This window comes from Coffea eugenioides, chromosome 9 (assembly GCF_003713205.1).
Source record: "Coffea eugenioides isolate CCC68of chromosome 9, Ceug_1.0, whole genome shotgun sequence".
NCBI lineage: Eukaryota > Viridiplantae > Streptophyta > Magnoliopsida > Gentianales > Rubiaceae > Coffea > Coffea eugenioides.
In genome coordinates this window covers 9202561-9223132 of record NC_040043.1, presented here as the reverse complement: position 1 = coordinate 9223132, position 20572 = coordinate 9202561, and the positions used below count along the sequence as shown (strand labels likewise).

General features: G+C 35.8%; 2 protein-coding genes across 4 annotated transcripts; both read left to right on the top strand.

Annotated features, from left to right (window-relative positions):
* The first annotated feature begins 2602 nt into the window (after positions 1-2602).
* LOC113782861 (pentatricopeptide repeat-containing protein At4g19890) lies at positions 2603-4876 on the top strand. The gene is made up of 2 exons (XM_027328800.1): positions 2603-4668; positions 4785-4876. Exons 1-2 carry the CDS (start codon positions 2604-2606, stop codon positions 4799-4801), a joined length of 2082 nt encoding a protein of 693 aa, XP_027184601.1. The 5' UTR covers position 2603; the 3' UTR covers positions 4802-4876.
* A 3441-nt stretch (positions 4877-8317) lies between these two features.
* Positions 8318-12286, top strand: LOC113783052 (glutathionyl-hydroquinone reductase YqjG-like). 3 transcript variants are annotated; one of them, XM_027329073.1, is made up of 6 exons: positions 8318-8421; positions 9393-9617; positions 9696-9872; positions 9964-10188; positions 10316-10444; positions 11699-12286. In XM_027329073.1, the coding sequence occupies exons 2-6, from the start codon at positions 9405-9407 to the stop codon at positions 11930-11932; spliced, it is 978 nt and encodes a 325-aa protein (XP_027184874.1). In that variant the 5' UTR covers positions 8318-8421; positions 9393-9404; the 3' UTR covers positions 11933-12286. The 3 variants fall into 3 exon arrangements, with proteins under 3 accessions (XP_027184874.1, XP_027184872.1, XP_027184873.1); XM_027329071.1 differs by having other exon boundaries at positions 8362-8421; positions 9362-9617; XM_027329072.1 differs by lacking the exon at positions 8318-8421 and adding an exon at positions 9174-9312.
* Positions 12287-20572: the final 8286 nt, after the last annotated feature.

The following is a 20572-nucleotide window of genomic DNA, read 5'->3' as shown; positions in this document are numbered from 1 at the left end:
CATGTAGCACAAAGGGCAAATCTGATACAAAATTCTAATTTCACTTCTTAAAACAATATTTTAATCGGTTGGACTAAATTTGCAAAGGACTAGTAAGTTTAGGGGAGGTCAGTGCAATTTTTTAAACTACAGGGGAGGTCAATGCAAGTGTTAGAAACCTCAGGGGAGGTTTCTGCAATTATCCCTAATATCAATTGTCACAATTTCACAACCTCATGTGGTTATACAACAATTTTTGGCACATTAATCCAATTTAAATTAATGTGACAAGTAGTTTTTGATTAACCCTACAAATAATTGTGTTACATGAGTTGCAAACGAGCCGAACTAAATTGAGTTTCAACCTAATCGAATCGATCCTCAATATAATTTTACGAAACTTGAACTCGACAAGTTCAAAATGTCTAGTTCGAACTCAAGCTCGACTCAAATTCGAGATCAAACTCGAGTTTAAAAAAATAAAAAATTTTATTTTTTAAAAATAAATAAAATAATAATTTTTTTAACAAATAATAAAATATTAGAAATATATATATGTAATTTTACTATTAAAATAAAAAATAAAAAATATATATAATCGAGCTCGATTTGACTCGTGAGCTAACGAGTTTAGTATTCTTAACCTTGAGTTCGAATTCGAGTCGAGTTTGGATCCGATCACGAGCAATTCGATTTATTTGCGGTCCTAGTTACCTCCAATGCCTTTTAATACCTTCTATTTTTATCTTATTCTCAAATTTTTCTACTTCAATTATGAACCATCATGCACCTCCAGTGAGTGGCATTGCACTAGGGGTGGCAATTCGGGTCCAAATCAGGTTGGCGGGTCGAGTTCGGGTCAACCCGTCAAAAAATCTGTCGACCCGAGCCCGACCCGCCAACCCGTGACGGGTCAGGTATGCTGACCCGAACCCGAAAATTTCAGGTTGGCGGGTTGGCGGGTCGACCCGAAATGACCCGAAACTTAATTTTAATTTATTAATTTATCACTGTAATTTCTAATAAAATCAATTTCTCATAAAACTAATTACATAATCAAGTAATAAAAATTTAAATAAATAATTCCAAACCAAATCTAAAATAAATTAAACACCGTAAAAGTGTTTTATCCCAAACAAAATATAAAATAAATTAAAACAGCATAAAAGTAAAAAATAATATAATATATTATTTGTCCAAATATAATAATTTCAACTTCACACAAATTAAATAAATTCACTTAGAATTAAGTAATTAATGCCTTTGAAAAAAAGAATAACTTAGTTTAGTTAGATAAAATTATTTTTATGTTTATTAAATTATTTTTAATTCGTTAATGGGTCATATTGGGTCATATCAGGTCACCACGGGTTGACCCGAAATCGACCTGTTTTCTTTTCGGGTTCATCGGGTCCAACCCGATTCTGACCCGAATTCCCGAAACCTTAACCCAAACCCATTAATTTCGTGTTAGGTTCGTGTCGTGTTTTCAGGTCGTGTCGAAAATTGCCACCCCTACATTGCACCATGACAACTACCATCGAACTACACAAAAGAAGAAGAAAAAAATCATAACTAACTTATATGGTAATGAAGCAAAATCATAGTTTTCTATCAAAGTTGGAAACCATCATTAACCTATGCAAGAAATTGAAAATGTACCTTATAAATTTACAACAAATGTTCAATTTGTGAAACCTATAACATAACCTTATCATATTGTAAAACCAATACCAAACCAAGGCAAAAACTTATATGTAGCAAACAAAAAGTAGAAATACCTAATAACATCAGTTCACAAAATTAGAGTGTAAGGGGATAATAGGATTGGGCCTCTTAGACACAAAAGTGATAGTGATGGAGAGATTAGCAGTATCAATCGAGGTTGATAAATGCAAGGTTCATTTGGACAAAGGAAATTGTTATTGAATTTGGAATCTAGAGAATGATATAAATTCAAAAAAAGGCACCCAAAAGAAGCGGGTGCTCATGGTTCTGTTAGTTTAGGGGGCTTGAAGTGGTTAATTTTGAGTGGGAAAAGAGGAGAGAAGAGTCTTAAGAAGTTTAAGTGTTACTCGAATTTCACTTGAACTAAAATAATTGAGTTTGAGCTTGATTTAGATTTAGATTACGAGAACTTGAATTCGTACTTGATCTCATATAATGTAATTGAATTCAATCAAACTTGATTAACATAAATTAGTGTTTTATGTGCTCAAATGTCCCGCGAAAATTAGTAACCATCATTAGTCTACACAGTGAAGTTGACGACTGAATTAGAACGGTTTTGCCACTTTGAAGTACTCCATTAGATTGATACATTTTTTGGCTTTGGGGTACTCAATTGAGATTTTCTATTAATTTGGATGACTAAATTAGAATTACTCCTTTCTTTTGTAGAGAGGAGAAACTAGAATAACATTTTTACAAAACTCCCTCCAATATATACACCACTGGTTTGAAAATTTTCATTTTGATTTTATCACAAAAAAAAAAGAGTTTTGGTAGAAAGCATGTTTATTTTCAGTCGAAAACCACCATTATTAGACTAGTTAAATTTTCGTTGGTGGTGTGAGGTGGCTGTGTACTATCCAACTGTGGTGGTGGCGGTGGCGGTGGCTGCAATGTCTCCCCGGTGGTGGAGATATCGTGCTTTCCTCACCAAACCCCTCTATTCTTTACTCAAATTAAGACACTTCTGCCAATCTGCCACCGATCCCATTTCGAATTCCCAGTCAGTTGTGAAAACAGTCAGCTCATTAGTCCAGGAATCATTTTTTCAACAGAAGCAAAAATCCCATTTCGGGCCAGTACTTGCCAACCTTAACATGCCTATAAGTCCCGAATCTTTAACCCAAGAAGAGGCCATTACTATAGCTGCATCTTTGGCTAATGAGTCAGGCTCAATGGTTGCACTGAGTTTCTTTTACTGGGCAATTGGTTTCTCGAAATTCAGGCATTTTATGAGGTTTTACATTGTTTTAGCTATGTGTTTGATGAAAAATGGGAACTTTGTGAGAGCCAATGAAGTGATGCATTGTATGGTCAAGAATTTTGGTGAGATCGGGATGCTAAAGGAGTCTGTCGACATGGTGCTTGAGATGCAAAATCAAGGCTTGGTTCTCAGTGTTCATACTCTGAATTGTGTCCTAGGTGTTGCTGTTGAGATGGGGTGCGATGAGGTGGCTGAGGATGTGTTTGATGAAATGTCTGAAAGAGGGGTTTGTCCTAATGCTTGCACTTTTGAAACCATGGTTGTTGGTTATTGCAGGATGGGCAGAGTTCTGGAAGCGAATAGGTGGCTGGTTTCAATGCTGGACAGGGGTTGTCTTGTGGACAATGCAACTTGTACTTTGATTACGAGTGTGTTCTGTGAAAAGGGTTATGTGAGTAGAGCACTGTGGATTTTTAATAAGTTGGTTGATGTGGGATTTGCTCCAAATCTGATAAATTTTACTTGTTTGATCAATGGATTATGCAAGAGGGGCAGTATTAGGCAAGCATTTGAATTTTTGGAGGAAATGGTTCGAAAGGGTTGGAAACCAAATGTATATACCCATAGTATTTTGATTGATGGTCTTTGTAAAAAGGGCTGGACTGATAAAGCATTTAGGCTTTTCTTGAAGCTTGTTAGAAGTGATAATTACAAGCCCAATGTGCATACTTATACAGCTATGATTGCGGGGTACTGCAAAGAAGAAAAGTTAAACCGAGCTGAGATGCTGTTGAGCAGAATGCAAGAGCAGGGATTAACTCCTAATGTCAATACATACTCCACTCTTATTGATGGATACTGTAAGATGGGGAATATAGGCCGTGTGTATGAGTTGATGAACACAATTCGTAGAGCTGGTCTAGCTCCTAATATTTGCACCTATAATACAGTTATCAATTGTCTTATTAAGAAGGGAAAGGTTAGTAAGGCTCATAAATTGCTCAAAAGAGGTTTCAGAAATGGACTTTCTGCTGATATAGTTACATATACTATTCTCATTTCAGAAAGTTGCAAGCAAGCAGACTTAAGGCAAGCATTAGCACTGTTTAATAAGATGGTAAAAGCTGGTATAATGCCTGATGCGCATGTGTACACTACCTTGATTTCTGCTCTCTGCAAAGAAAACAGAATGGCAGAAAGTGAAAAGCTGTTCGATGATGCTTTCATCAAGCTTGGCCTGGTTCCGACTAAACAAACTTATACAACTATGATATCTGGATATTTCAGAGATAAAAATGCTAGCATGGCCTTGAAATGTTTTCAAAATATGAATGAACATGGTTGTGCTCCTGATAGTCTTACTTATGGTGCCATGATAAGTGGACTTTGCAAGGAGTCCAAATTGGATGAGGCTAGAAGACTCTATGAGACAATGATAGATATGGGGCTTTCCCCATGTGAAGTTACTCGGCTGACGATGGCTTATGAATTTTGCATGAAGGATGAATCGTCTGTTGCTATGGCCCTATTGGACAAACTAGAAAAAAAGCTATGGGTTCGCACTGTGAGCACCTTAGTCAGAAAGCTATGTGGTGAAAAGAAGGTGGACATAGCTGAGCAGTTTTTTGACAAGCTATTGAATAAACACCAGAATGTGGACCGTGTAACTCTTGCGGCATTCATGACTGCTTGTTATAATAGCAACAATTATGCCCTAGTTGCAAATGTCTCTGACAAGATATCAAAGCAAAAAGGTTACTTGTGTATATTTGCAGCATTTAATTAAGATGATTTTCATTGTTTTGCATTTCGGATTGCTTGTTCATTGTAACATGTGTGTCTGAAGATGGTTTACTCAAACTTATTGCAGGAGAATCTATTAGATGATGTTACCCATCTCTGGCAATTAAGAACAGCAAAACAGTGAAAAAGTCAAAAGTGGTTTTTTCGATTAAGCTGTTGCTTTCTTCGCCAGTCAGATGTATTGGAATATCCAGCATGAAAAGCTTCTGCTTTCGCTTAGAAGGAATCTCGAAAACTAACATACTGGAGTTTTTTGGATGCCAGAACCTTTTTGGATGACTGGAAAATGTAAGCACATCCCTAAAGTTTTTGAACCTTTTCATTCTATGATTGGGCATAGATTGGATGCGCGTGATGAATTTCTGATTGTTATACCTTCATTTTGAAGCCTGTGGTAAACCTGGTTTGTGAACTTTAAAGTTAGTGCGCATGTTCAATCTAGTAACGCTGAACTATCTGTATTATAGGAGTCGATAGGATTGGATTCCAGTATATCGCATGCTCTCGTTTGCTTAAGTTAGTTTCTAGTGAGAAATCATGGTGACATAATAGAGGCTGTCTGTGATAAACCTGATTACTCTGCAGGTGGTTAAATTCTCTAATTTTTGTGGTTACAGGAAAATTGGGAGACAGTGCTAGTAACTAAGAAGTTTGATTCAAGAGTTCAATTCAGTTTTTTCAAATACTTGAATTGAATCAAATTATCGTGTGTACTTTTAAAAAGTTTACGCTCACATGAAGTTAAGGTTCCTCTCTCCCTCCCTCTCTCTCTCTCTGTTCCTTGTATCTTGTGTCCATCCTAAATAAAAATGCCATTCTCCCATTCTCCCAGGTTAACTTTTCACATCGAGGCGTCCTGCTTTATGAGGACTGTAATGGCTCCTTGGTGCTTCACAAGATTTTTGTTGTACATTCAACAATGCTTCATTCATTGTAGTTGACTGTGCAAAACAGATGTCGTACATAGATAATAGTATAAATTAACCACTCATCTAAGATATTCTATTGGAATAGGCAACTTTTCTTTGTAAATATCGGGTTTTACAAGTTTTTCTCGTTTTTGTGGATCTTAGAAGATATAAGTATCCGCTAATTTTCGAGACAGAACCACTCCACTCAATATATTTGATGGACAGAGTACTTGAAAATCTCTCGTTTTCGTCCTGTCGAGGTGAAGATGTTATTATTTGATCAACTGATGTGAGATTGATGGACCAGAAAAATGAGGTTTGCCTTTTCCACTTTGTTGCTAATTTCTTGAAATCTTTCTAAGAAAGGTTTAACATAATTTGATGTACTTCGTAAGCGTGTCTCAAATTGAGTTATTCTACCTGACTGACGGATTAAAACACTTGCCCTTCTTGGTTGTGCTGTTACCTTCGATGTTTGTCTGACATTTGTCTGCTTACCTTTGATAAGCAGGAATTTGAGCCCCATATACGAAGAGTCATACTGCTTCAAGTTTAAGATCCTCAAAAGGACTACAACTGTAGTTCTTGACATGCGAATGTTACGCCTTGAATCTTGAAAGATGGATGCAGTGGCAAAAGAAGAGGCAGCATGAGTTTGCCACAAAAGCTCCTGCGTCAATTTCATATCTATGGAAATATTTCAGTACCCTTTGAAATTGGTTGACAATGCTGAGTTTGCATGGAATCATGTTTCGGTTTTAGGCAGGATAATTGGAATGAGAAACTTGCATAAAGATGCTCCGTCGAAGTAATGACTGGTAGCATGTTCACAAATGGAAGTTAGTGTTGCTACTACATAATCTCCAAGGTATAGTGGCAACAATTTACATGAAGAGCAATCTGAAGTCTGCACTCGAGGATTATTTTAGTATTGTATCTGGAAACATAATTGCTGTAGCAAAGATCAGAGGATGAGACCTGTAATTCATAATTTATTTGAGCAAATAATAATAGAAATAAATATTAGTAAAGTTGATTCACATTAGTGTCTGCAGTTTGCATATTCGAACAGACAAAACATGAAATCTTAAGCCTTGACTTTGATTAAAGGAGATCATTTTTTCTTTCTTCGTTTCTTCTAATGTTGTAAGCATCTTTTTCTCCCTTGATCCTTCGACCAAAGTAAACGTTCGTTTACTCACCATCTTATGGTTGGGCTAACGCAAGACAAATCAGTGGTTTAGAGTATTTGAGTGATGGAATTGAAAGCTCAATTTACAACTAGACAAGATATCAAGGGGCATCTACACATTGAATTTTTTTTAAAATGTAATAAAATTTGAATTAGACCCGTATGAAGTTGCGGTGCATTTACAAAAAAAAAAAAAAACGCTTTTAAGCATTAAAAGTACTTTTAGAGTGTCTGGTAACAAATTTTCCGTAACTCAAAAAGCTCAACTTTTGGTAACCTAAAAGTGCTTTTATTAGTAGCACTTATGTGAAGAGTACTTCTTTATAAACCACAACAACTCCAAACAGAGCCTAATTTTTTACACTAACAATGTATATAATCAATGTCACCCTTGGATGCTTGATACCTAATCCGATTTTGGATTTGAAAAGATATAATTGAGCATATATTATTAGTGTATATAAAATTTATTCATAAGATTTATGTGCATACGAAATACTAGCATGCTGCATGCTGCTGTTCAAATAATATGAAGACATAAATTAGTACTATGATGTTGACTTTAACTCCGTTCTAACATCATATGAGAATCAAATGCAAATCATGACTAAAGAATAATAGACAAAAGCATGAAAGTACCCTTTATATTTGGTTCTTTTTTAATAACCCTCTTGGTTCCATTCATATTGTCACAATTGATTTTCTTTTTTGAGTGATCCGTTGAACTTTCTATATATCATTTTGTATATGTTTCAAACTTGTGGAGATTTTGAGTCTTTCTATGATAAGAATTCATTGGAGCACTTGTCCAAAAAATTAGCTAGATCATAGAAGTAGTTAATCATGAATAAGATTGGTTTAGCTAAACTTCCAAAATCCAAATGATCAAACATTAAAGAACTTGTAAGAAGCAACCACCCATGTTAGACATGAACTCATTCCAACACTGAGGCTTTATCTTCATTGCCAAATCTTTGCCTTTCAAGAATAGCAGCAAGGAATTCACATTATTGTTTGGACAGTGTTTTATTTGTTAAAATTTATTTGCTAGCATTATTAGTACATTTTTCAACTATTTTTTTATTTTAAATATATCACATCAAAAAAATATTACAGTATTTTTTTTAAAAAAAAATTATTCCAAATAATTTACTATCCATTCTTGTTGCAACTACAACTAATATACTTTTATTTTTCTTTTTTTTTTGTTGTAATTAGAACGAAAAATAAGAGTACTACTATTATAACTTATCACAAAATTAAAAATTCAACAAAAAAAGCCATCACAATCAAAGGGACAATAATATCAAAAAGAATCTCAACTAACCCCCCATTAACAATTTAAAAAAAAAAAGAAAGAAAGAAAGAAAAAGCCGCCACTGATTTGTTTTTTCTTTGGCAAATTTAAAAAAAGAAAAGAAAGGCCGGCACTTATCCGGTTTTTCTTTTGAATACTTGTTAAAAAGTCAAAAAGCAACAAAAGCAGTTTCTCAGCTATGTCTCTTTCCATTTACAAACTCCAAACGTTCCTGAACTCAGCAGTTGGAGTTGGAGGAGCTAAACAGCAGCGCCCATTTTGTCTTCTACAGCTTTCCTTCAAGGTACTTAAAACCCATCTTGATTTTAATCTTTTATCCCTCTCCACTTTCCTTTTTCTGTGTTTCTAATGCTAGATTTTACTGGGTTATATCCATTTACTTCTGTTATTGTACTTGTCATTCAAAATTGTAGCTTTTGTTCCTCTTGTTGAGTTTGAATTGTATTTGCTGTTGTGGTGATCTGATCAGAGATGGTAAGGTTTTGTTAATATGAACTGAAAAATTGTCAACTATGAGAGATTGAGGAGATTACCATTTCCTTTTGTTATTGCAATCTTGATGAAATTTGCTTCCTACTGGGATTTCTAGCTTTTTCTCACAGATCATTTTGATTATTGGTACTCATGAAAAGGTAAAATACATGAAGAAAAAGCAAGGAAACAGTAATTGATGAATCAATTTTGTGCCATGCTGACTGCTACTTCAATTAAGTAGTAAAGTTTCAATCTTTTTTCCCTCCTTTTGTTGGTCCAATATTTAAAGTTGAAATGTCTTATCTGCTACTATCACTTTCGATATTGTGCAATGCCTAATTATTTGAGTCCCTCAAATTTTAAGAAAAGAAGTTGTTTTCTAAACAGGAGATTATAGCTGCATCAGCTCAACCTCCGATTAAAATTTAGTGTTGTGGCTGATAAAATCTGTTCGAAACTATTCTAGCAGGGAGATTGCTGATCCTAACTTGAGTAGCTTTCTGTACTTTGTCTTATTACGGAGTTGGATAGATTGACTAATCCCCCTGACCATTTGATGCGTTTCAGCAATATAGAAAATTTGTCTTTGGGAGCAGCAAAATTATCTATATGTTCTTTCTTGAATTTGAGATTTGTGACTCCATTGGCATAGGCATTTCTACTTGTTTTTGAGGAGTCATTGATCTCACAGCATAAGGAGGTGCTCTTCCTTTTTTGTAATATGAATTTCACAATGTTTAAATTCCTAGGGGATTAACGTCTTAGCATATTGCATTTTAGCACACAATACCGATGGCTCGCTCTGCTCTAGATGAGATGTCAGCAACTGGTGCTTTTCTCAGAACTCCTTCAACCTTCCGCAATTTGATATCACGAGATCCAAACTCCCCTTTCCCTGCAGAAGCTGGAAGGTATCACCTACATATATCATACGCTTGCCCCTGGGCGTCCAGATGCCTGGCATACTTGATGATCAAAGGGCTGGACAAATGCATCAGCTTTACAGTAAGTGTTGTTTAAACTCTTGTTTCAAAAAACTTTCAAGTTTTAACCGTAATTATATTTTTACTACTCCATTATCAGTCTGTCAAACCAAAATGGGAAAGGACTAAGGAGACTGATGAGCACATGGGATGGGTTTTTCCTGCTTCAAGTTCTGAGGAACCAGGTGCTGATCCCGATCCTTTCAACGGGGCTAAAAGTGTCAGAGAGCTGTATGAGATTGCAAGCACAAACTACTCAGGCAAATATACTGTTCCAGTAAGTATTATCTATAAAATGTGAAATTCTTTCTGGGTTTTTCTCTGCCTGAATATCTCAGCTCAGACTGCAGGTTTGTGTTTTCCATTAGGTTCTTTGGGATAAGAAACTGAACACGATTGTGAATAATGAGAGTTCGGAGATTATCCGAATGTTAAATACAGAGTTCAACCATCTGGCTGAGAATCCAGAACTGGACCTTTACCCTTCTCATTTGCAAGATCAAATCAATGAGATAAATGGGTGGATATATGATGATATAAATAATGGAGTATATAAGTGTGGGTTTGCAAAGAAGCAAGAGCCTTACAATGAGGTAAGTTGTTAAGTTGCCATTTTCTTGTAGGTCCCAATTAACTATTTTGTGTCAAACCTAGTAAAATCAAAATCTGCATGTGTTCTGTTGATAATTTTTTCATAGCGTACCATTATGACCTTTGCAGGCAGTGAAAAAGTTATATGAAGCCTTGGACAAAGCCGAGGAGATACTCAATAAGCAGAGATACCTGTGTGGTGGGACTGTGACTGAAGCAGATGTTCGCCTGTTTGTCACATTAATAAGGTTTGATGAGGTATGGATCTTTGTATGAAAGAAGATTATCCTACTAACTTCAAATGCTTGCAGTTCGAGATATTCATCTGTTTGTCACATTAATAATGGTTGATGAGGTATGGATCTTTGTATTCAAATGCTTGCAGTTTTGAAGCTTAGGAAAGAATAACATTACCTCAAATGTCAGAAAGCATTCCACAAAATTTACACTTCCAATCTGTGATTTATCTTGTATGGTTCAGTCTGTATACATGCTAAAGCTTATTTATTTAGACATTAATTCATGAATCCAATTTGTCAAGGGTACCGAGTTAAACACACTTCTATCTTTAGAAGACACAAATCTTTTGAGTTTTCTTCCTTGGAAATGATTGTCAAAGTCTGCTTGTGTGGTATTCTGTTATTGTTATTGTTATTATGATTGTTATTATTGTTGTCGTCATCGTCATCATTCGTTTGTTATTTGTTGTTTGTTTTGGCAAAATGAAAAAGCTAATGGTAGCTATTTTGCATCGTACCTTTTCCGGTGTAAGACCTTTGGCACAGGAACTATTCTTTTTTTTTTTCCCTTTGGCACATGACATGATCAGAGGTTGTACACTACTAGAATTCACTGTGAATCTTAATATCTAAAACTACCATTTGACTAAATTTCCAGTTTCACACAGAAAAACACATCCCCAATTTACTTTAAACTTCTCTAATCCTTCTTGTTCAACAAAGCTCTGACAGAATGATTTAGTGCTGAGTTACAATTCTGAATGTAGTTTAGTTCAATGACCACTACATCCCACAGAACTCTATTCAGCTTACCTATGCCTGGAACAACATGAAATCAACCAGTAATGTTGTAAAATCATTGTATTTCCAAGGGAACTTAAACCATTCTATTGAATATCAATAGAAAGGATGAAATTGGTTTTGCAGGAATAAGCCAAATCGTTGCTGCGTTGTAGTTTGTTTAGGCTGAAGCAGGACTTGTTTACTTGTACTAGAGGCCATTGTACACTTGACCATTTTATTATTCCAGATTGAGACAATCAAGTGCCACAACCATGTAACTAATGATATTGTTGGTATATAACAAATTACAGGTAAAATAAAGTTTTGCAAAGCTAGCAAACCTGAGTTTGGACGAAAGAATATCTGATGTTGTTAGACATGTTTTTTATCAAATCTTTTGTTGACCTTTTAGCTTTCAGTCATTAAAAGCTTTTGAGCATTCACATGCCTATATGATTTACTTAACCAAATCAAATTGTATACTTTATAGGTTTATGCAGTTCATTTCAAGTGCAACAAGAAGTTATTACGTGAATATCCAAATCTTTTCAACTACACCAAGGACATCTTTCAGATTCCTGGGGTGAGTAGCACAGTCAACATGGAACACATCAAGAAGCATTACTATGGAAGCCATCCTTCCATCAATCCGTTTGGAATCATCCCCCAGGGTCCAGATATTGACTATTCATCTCCACATGACAGAGCAAGATTCTCCAAGTAAAATAAGTGAAGAAAATGCGAATACTTCTGTATGCAGTGCATATCCAAAGCAATAAAAGTTTGTCCGAGATAGCAATGGAAGTTCGCGGCTACAATAGACGAATGCTAGTTTCCTTTCTTTTTTTTTTCGGGGAAGACAACGGTTGCTGAAGTTACTGTTTTAAGGTTTTTGAAGAAAGTGTTTGTGTTTTGATAAATCTCTTGAACTTAGTATCAGGTTTGAGGCTGCTTCCTGTGAATAGCCTGCTCTCATTGAGCTTGTATGTTCGAAGCAACGAATAAAAGCTGAGACCGTCTTTTGCTTGAAAGATGTTATTAATCGTGGTATAGAAGAAATGAAATCTTAATGCTCTCCCTTCTGAATTTATCAACCTTGGGAAGCTGGAGGTGGTTTTGGGAGGAGTGGAGGGGGGACTATGTATTTTTTGTTTTGCATAAATCCATTCTATGGAAATTGGTATCAGACAACTTTCTCTCATTTTTTTTGGGGAAGGGGGTATTGGGGGTTTGGTTTGATGCGTTTCGGAGTTGATCTACTGCATGCATGGCGTATGATTCTAAATTCTACTGTTGCATATAAGTGATTATGCTACTATGTCACATGATAGCTCTTTTGCTACTTGAATGAACTGATTCTTACAGATTTAGCTCCTGAAGTAGATACCAACTTTTCTCATACAGCATTATCTTCTCCTTGTGGCTGTTTAAACTTGGACAATATTAAACTCATCATTATCTAGAGCTCCTAGAATTTAACCAATCCCATTATGTGGTAGTATATTGACGCACCCCTCCTCTCCCTTCTCCCTGGCATGGAAGAATATGAATCAACCAGTGCTGCCTGTGTTTTTATTCCTTGTCAGAATTAAGATTCAACTACATTTGGAATTCATCCATGTAGAATGATGCGAAGGATTTGTTGTCCCATCATTGCTATTTTTTTCACAGTTATCGTAGTTTAATTCTTTTTTTTTTTTCCTTAAATTCTAATAACTAATACTAACAAGGATATCCAATAGTGCTACACCATTAAAATATTAAATCACAATTTGCTCAAGCACCTAATTTGTTTGCTTTGGCAATATCAGAGCTATAGACAAGTAAGTCATTACATTTAAAATTTTCCATTCACTTCTTCAGTCAATTCTTCATTGTTCAGTTCCAGACAAAGTCCTTTACCACAACTTTCGATGGATCAAAATAAGATCAACAACAGGAAGAGATTGATCAATGAGCTCAATCGCCAGGTTCGATCTGGGAAGAGCAGCTGCATCTGGGACACTGCCACTACCATTGCCAGTTCTTAGTCACAAGCTTCTTTTCTTTAAACAACATATTTCCATGAAACAAACAAATGTATCTCTAGTTCTTTATGCTACCTTTTGTCTTCCCTTCAGCTTCATCTTCCAATTTAAGCTGCTGTCCCCCTTAGTTAATCTCTGTCTTTGTCTCTGCTTGCGCCCCCAATAAAATATTCAGTCCTTTTCATTCCTCTGTAGTCTGGTTCTTGTCTTTTGGCTTGCTCCATGGCCTATCCAGATCGTTTTCATCAGTGTAGCTGGTCAGAAAGCAGTGGCTCAGAATACGACAGTGATTAATTACTCAGATGAAAGCAGTGACTGCATCTGGTGTACCTTCTACACCAAACAATTTGAGGTTTCGTCGAATGAGTCCTTTGGTTGATGGTCGGCATATCAAACCAGACATTAACAGGTTTGCTAATTGTCTTTTGGATATTTGGTAGACAAGAGCCATCTTAACATCCCTTTGATGAAAGAATATATTGACCACCATTGGAATCCCCTCGTGGAAGTTCTAGGCAGAGATAAACATTTCTATATGTTTCGGTTTCCCAATCAGGCTGAGATGTTGTCACTTGTCAGTTCTTGGCGAAGGGCCTTATTCTGTCTATGGAGCATTGCTTGTTCTACGTCGTTGGGTTCCAGCAGAGACAGTTCTCAGGGATGTCTCCGTCACAGAAATTCTAGTATGGGTTCAGATTTCCTCCAGAATCTGTTAACGTTGTCTCTGGAAATATTTTTGCTTCAGTCATTGGCCCTGTTGAAGAGATTAATATCAGTAAAAATCCTCCATTCCATTTGCATGTTCGAGTCTGGATCCATCTCAATAAACCACTTCTCAGTGGTTTCTGTCTAAAACTTTTCTCAGGAAGTGTGATTCAGGTATCGTGTAGGTATGAGCAGCTCTTCAATTTCTGCAGTAAAATGTGGAGTTATAACCACTCCTTCGATAGTTGTTCCATAACAAGTGAAGCAGATTTAGAGCAATTTTTAACACCTTGGCTCAGGGAAATCACAGAAAGATCGGATTTTGAAGTTTGCCTCGATCAGGACTCAGAGGAGCTTTTTCCCAGCTCCTTTGGAACTGTCCAGGATGCATCCAATGACGGAGCCAAGGGGGGACAGAGGGGGGCCATGGCCCCCCTAAGTTTTGAAAATTTTAATTCATAATATGTAAATATGTGTGTAAAATAAAATTGGCCCCCCCTAAATTTTTACAATTTTAGTTTATATTATGAGAGTTGATATATATATATATATATATGAATTAGTCATCTTTGAATTAATTTTTTTCTTCAGAAAAAGTTATTTATTTTTTATTGTACTAATTATTTAACTTTCAAAAATTAAACATATAATTTGATGTTCCATAGTAAATTGACCCAATGTGATGTATTAGAATAAAAAGACCCAATTCATAATTGTTAATGGGCTAAAAAGACCCAATTCATAATTGTTGAAAGCAAGAACTAGTACGTCTAAGAATAGAACTTCAATATTTTGAGTTCGACATTCCAAATCATCATGAATTGCAAGAATTATCTGGTATTCATGAGTTATGTCAAGGCTTGGTGAAGATAAGAAAATCAGTGACATATCCTCTAATTGACAAATTTTTTAGACTTGTTCTTACTCTTCCTATATCAACTGCAACTACAGAGCGGGCATTTTCAATTATGAAAATAATCAAGACAAAGCTCCGAAACAAGATGCAAGATAATTTCTTGAATGATTGTCTAACTGTGTATATAGAAAAGGAAGTTGCTGAAAAATTTAGCAGTGATTCAATCATAGATGAATTTAGTTCTATGAAAGAGCGTAGAGCTCAATTTACTTCTAAGAAAAGATATTGAAATTTCAAATTATGTTAACATAACTTTTATCTTTTTTCAATTGAAAATAGTTACATTTATATTACATGATTATATATATATATATATTGCATAGGTGACATATTGGAGAGCATCTTCTCATAATGTGCAAATTGGATGGTTTGTGATATTATAAGATATTTAATCAAAAGTTATCTTTTTTGTTAATTTTTGTTATGACTATACCGCATATTTATGAATAGACATACCTTTATAATTAAATTTAATATTTGATATTTTTCATATATTTAAATAGAAGAAAATTATTTTGAACATAATATATTAAGATAATTTTATTAGGAAAAAATTTTGGCCCCCCCCAAAAAAAAATCCTGGCTCCGTCATTGGATGCATCTACCCCAGAATCTCTGTTTCAAGGCCATCAAGAAAGCAATTCAGTTCAACCATCCCACAGGGTTCTTGATGGTTATAAATTTACCCAAAAATTCATCAGGCTAGAATGACTGAGGAGATTACAACTCAATGATCAAGATCCTACATTCCTTATATTCAAGCGCCAGTCTCTGCAAAATCCTTCTTCCAACCCTGCCCAATTTTCACCAATGCAGGGGCCAACTCCTCATCAGAGATAAATGCAACGGTCAGTAATCGTTCTTCTGGTTCACATGAACAGGATACATGGGTTGATGTTTCAGAGTCGTTCCGAGATTCAAAGCCAGGAGTTTAGGTCATCAATACCGAAAGGAGCCTCAGTTCAACATCTTTTCAGCACCTTAATATTCTGACAAATGAAGGCCAACTACCATCTGAAGAATTTAAGTTGGGAGTTGACTTGGAAGTTGCAGAGTGCACATCTTATTCAATTTCTGAAGCTGGCATTTCTAGGGACAGGGGGTGTACCCAAGACTCTGGCACAGTAGGCTCTATTTCTCAAGCTCGCCCATCACAATTGATCCAGAGATGCAAAATGGAGATCCCATGCTCGAAGATTTCATAGTCGTAGAAAGAGATGAGAGAAACCAAGGTATAATTATCAGAGATGTTCCTTCCCAGGGCCTGGAGAAAGTGCTTGCTTTTTTTGATCAGAAAGTGCTTGTTTCAGAATCAGGTTCTGAGAAATGAAAAAATGCGTCTAAGGTAGCCTTGTGAGACACTTTTAGGCAGCCATGTTGGGGAGGGAGTAGTTTTGTGGTTTTTGCTTGGTTCTCTTCCCAAGCCCCATCCCCGCCGCGTAGGAGGCTAATTAAAATTTGTTATATAATTTTATTATAGTTAAATTTTAGCAAATAATCAAATACTAAAATATCAACACATCACTAAATTATTATCCATTGTAATTTCACAATTGAAACCTATAAAAACAATCAAACAAAAGTTATTTGAATATAATTCAACATGATGAAACAAATACAATTAAAGTAGTCAAGGTTTTCACTTTTGACACAAATAAAATCACCAAGGCATTGTTTTTTTTTTTGAGAAAAAAGTGTTATTGTGTTAAGTGTAATTAGGAATTTAGTATAAATATATTAGTAGATATCTATAATTATTAGTAAGTTTAGTATAACTAATTAATAATTTCTATTAGTAGATATGTATAATTATTAGTATAATTGATAATATCAATTATTTTACATATACTTATATACATTATATAATACTTATAACTAATAATATCATTATTATAAGTTTGTAACTAATTAAATTAAATATTATATATAATTATATACATATATTATTTATTTATTTTATTTATTTTAACGTGTGACGAGGCGGAGGATGGAGCGGGGTTATACTCCCATGCCTAGATTCTAAACGAGGGGAAAAAATTCCCCCACCCCCTCCCCGCCCCACCCCACCCTTGCCTCATCAGCCCTCGCAGGCACCCGTCCCAATTGCCATCCCTTAAAAAAGAAAGAAAAAAGATAACTTTATTTTATGTTGCTGGATGGATTGGCCTTGGGAGGTTTTCTTTTGTTTGCAGCTAATTAGGCCTTGTCTTTCTCTTTTGGTTTATGTACTCGAGAAGAGAGGGAGGAAAAAAAAATGGAAGAGAGACAAACACCTTCAATTTCCACAGCCCTTGATGGACTTGGGACAAGAACGATTATAATGTATCTGGTTCGTCCAATTCGTGTATTTGTTATAATATTTGAAGTATAATTAAAATAAGTAATATTTTTGTTTCTAATTTTTGTCAAGTATTGTATATATATATACATAAACTTTTTCACCAATAAGATATAACGTAATTGTGCATTAAATAACGAAGCACATACAATAACACAGAACTGAATGACAGAACAAACCTACACAGGGATGGCAACTGGAGCAACATTAATGGGGTAGGGGTTGGGGCGGGTCATTTTCTCCCCTCTTTAAAAAATAGGGCTGGGGAGGGGGTGGGGTATGCCTTGCGTTGTTACTTTCCTATACACACACATATACATATTAGTTGCAATAAGTATATTATTAGTCATCAATATTGAATTATGAATATGTAATATAATTAATAGAATTATTATATTAATAATTATATATTTATACTAATACAAATTATTGATTAATTTTACTAATACATTTGTACTAAATTATTTATTACATTTTTTACTAATTAAATACTTTTTTCCTTGCTCGTGCTGCAAGCTGGGAGGGCAGCTGCAAGGAAATGTTTGGTTGCCCGCTGCAGCCCGCCTCGCTGCTATTCCTAATCTTACATGTCCTAAGTTTCCTTTGAATAGCCCACATCGACCCTAAACACAAATTCTAGAGTTCTTATAGCCATTATCACACACCTAATGAGTAAGAAAAGTACCTCTATAAGTCACTAATGATCTTTTTTTTTGGTTTGCTGTAAATTTGGCACAAGATAATTAATTATATAAAAAGTGATTATAGAAAAAATTCTAGATTTTAGATACTTGGCTATTAAAAATTTTAAACTCTAAATACAAAAGTAAATGAAAACAACAAGCAGATATCATAAAATAATCAAACTAGAACGAGCCCTAACTCCCATATTATTCCCACATATAACACGCTTGGCACCTCAATTTTGTGTATTGATCATTTGGCTTAAATTCATACACCTTTGATATGAATGATAAGTTTTGTTTCTGTGTACTAATTTTAATTTAAAAAAAAAAGAGTAAATTTTATATAAATTATTAATATATACACTATCACAGTTGAATGAATGATACATGAACAAATTTTAAATTTTAAATTAAAATTTTATACATGTATCATATATTTAATTTAATGGTGATAGCGTATAGATTGTATATAAGATTAATCCTAAAAAATTACATCAAATTTTTTAAGAGTTGCATCTCTAAAAGTCTTGTTTTGAATACACGTGGCACCCAGTTCAGCCTCCGCTGCCGGCAGGCCCAGGAGCTATTCGCGGTCAAATTCTATTTGTTTGGACACAGGATGTCATGAGACGGCAATAAACCCCTTTTGGAGATTCTGTAATTCTGACAACTATTCTTTAAAAGAGCAAAATAATCTCTGCATTTCCAAACTTCTGACTTTCTCTAAGCAGCAGGGGAAGAAAACAGAGCCATCCCTTTTGTCTCCTGCAACTTCCCTTCAAGGTATGTCAACCTCTTTCGTGGTTTACATTTACATCCATTTGCTTCTGTTGTTTCACTTGTTATCATTTCTTAGTACGGATATTTTTCAGAATTTTGTGATCCATTTGATTGATATGTTCGTTGATCAATTACTGGCAGGACCTTTCTGTTAAAATCTTGTCAACTATAATGGAGAGAATATTATCGCGGTTATAAGATTGAAATATGATTGATTTCTTGGAATTTTTAGCATCAGTAGGATTAATAGCGTAGATGGCTGATGAAAAATATGGTTGAAAAAATGAACCAAACTATTATATACTTGAATTGAGCTCGATTTGATAAGAACTCGTTCAAACTTGGTTCACCTACTAGTCAAGGCAAATTTGATCAGTAATTTATGTTTGATAATATTCAAATGATTTGTCCCAAGCTACTATCATAGGGAGTTACACCAACGGCTACAAACTCTCACTCAGGGCGATAAGAGTGTGGAGGACTACTTCAAGGACATGGAGATGCTCATGATGAGAGCCGATGTGAATGAGGATGCTGAAGCCACTATGGCACGATTCCTCAATGGCTTAAAATCCGATATTGCTGAGATAGTTGAACTCCAACATTACATGGATATGAGTGAAATGTTGGATAAGGCTGTGAAAGTTGAAAGACGAATCAAGAGGAGGGGTACCGCTAGATCTTCGTCCCATGTAACTCCTTCAAGTTGGAGCACCAATCCCAGACCTAAAGAGGAGAAGCCTGCAAACTCAACTCCTCTACTCAAGCCTAAAGGGGACCAAGTTGGATCGGGTACAAGTAAAGGAGCGCCAACCCCATTTAATGGTGCTTCTAACTCGCGCAATCGGGATCGAAAATGCTTCAAGTGCCAGGGATATGGTCATATACAATCCCAATGCCCTAATCAACGCATTATGGTTATAAGGGACAATGATGAAGTGGCCACAGATGACGAGTCTGATTATGCAAGGATGCCGCTTTTGACGGGTGATGGGGACTCGGAGGAAGAGATTGCACCGCTACCTGGGAATGTAGGATGTTTGGTCGCTCGCAGGGCATTAACCATGCTTGCTAAGGAGGACGAGGGGTCTCAACGGGAAAACATCTTTTACACCCGTTGCAAAGTTAAGGATAGGATTTGCAGCTTAATTATAGATGGGGGAAGTTGCACCAATGTTGCAAGTTTACTCATGGTAGAAAATTTGGCTCTCCTAACCAAGAAACATCCACGACCTTATCGACTGCAATGGTTGACAGCTGATGGGGATGTGCGAGTGTATAGACAAGTGTCGGTGCCTATTTGCATAGGGAAGTATGAGGATGAGGTGATCTGTGACGTCGTTCCCATGCAAGCCACTCACATTATTTTGGGACGACCATGGCAATACGATAAGGATGTATTTTGTGAAGGTCGAACTAATAAGTATTCTTTTGCCCATGATGGTAGGAAGATTACTTTAGCCCCTTTATCCCCCAGCCAAGTTTGTGAAGATCTAGAGAAGTTGAGGGCAGAGAGTGAGCATGAAGATGCAAGGAAAAAGGAAAATCGAGTTGCTAGCCATGAGAGAAAGCAAAATCTCTTGATGCGCTTTACACCTGAGGACGATGCTTCGCGCCCCTCACCTCTAACATTTGCTTTGTTTAGTGTCCACTCTTTTGTGCAGGTTGAGCAAGGGGCAAAAGTCTTGGTCCTACAATGTTCTATGCCTCCTTCCATTGGAGCTAATAACCGAAGTGCTGTTAGCCCGCGTTGCCAATTCTTGCGTTCCCACAATTTGAGGACAAATCTTTTTAAGAGGAGGGGAATGATACGAATCTTAGGAGCTGCCCAAAAGCTATTACGTGGTCCATTGACGAGTCGTTAGGGTCCAATGAAGAGAGCCAAAGCCAAGCATTCAAAATTCAAGGATTT

Excerpts from the sequence above, each read along its gene's own strand:
- LOC113782861 (XM_027328800.1), top strand. The coding sequence starts at position 2,604 with ATGTCTCCCCGGTGGTGGAGATATCGTGCTTTCCTCACCAAACCCCTC.
- LOC113783052 (XM_027329073.1), top strand. The coding sequence starts at position 9,405 with ATGGCTCGCTCTGCTCTAGATGAGATGTCAGCAACTGGTGCTTTTCTC. Across the intron at positions 9,618-9,695 it reads ACAAATGCATCAGCTTTACA|TCTGTCAAACCAAAATGGGA; the intron begins GTAAGTGTTGTT and ends CTCCATTATCAG. Across the intron at positions 10,189-10,315 it reads AGCAAGAGCCTTACAATGAG|GCAGTGAAAAAGTTATATGA; the intron begins GTAAGTTGTTAA and ends TGACCTTTGCAG.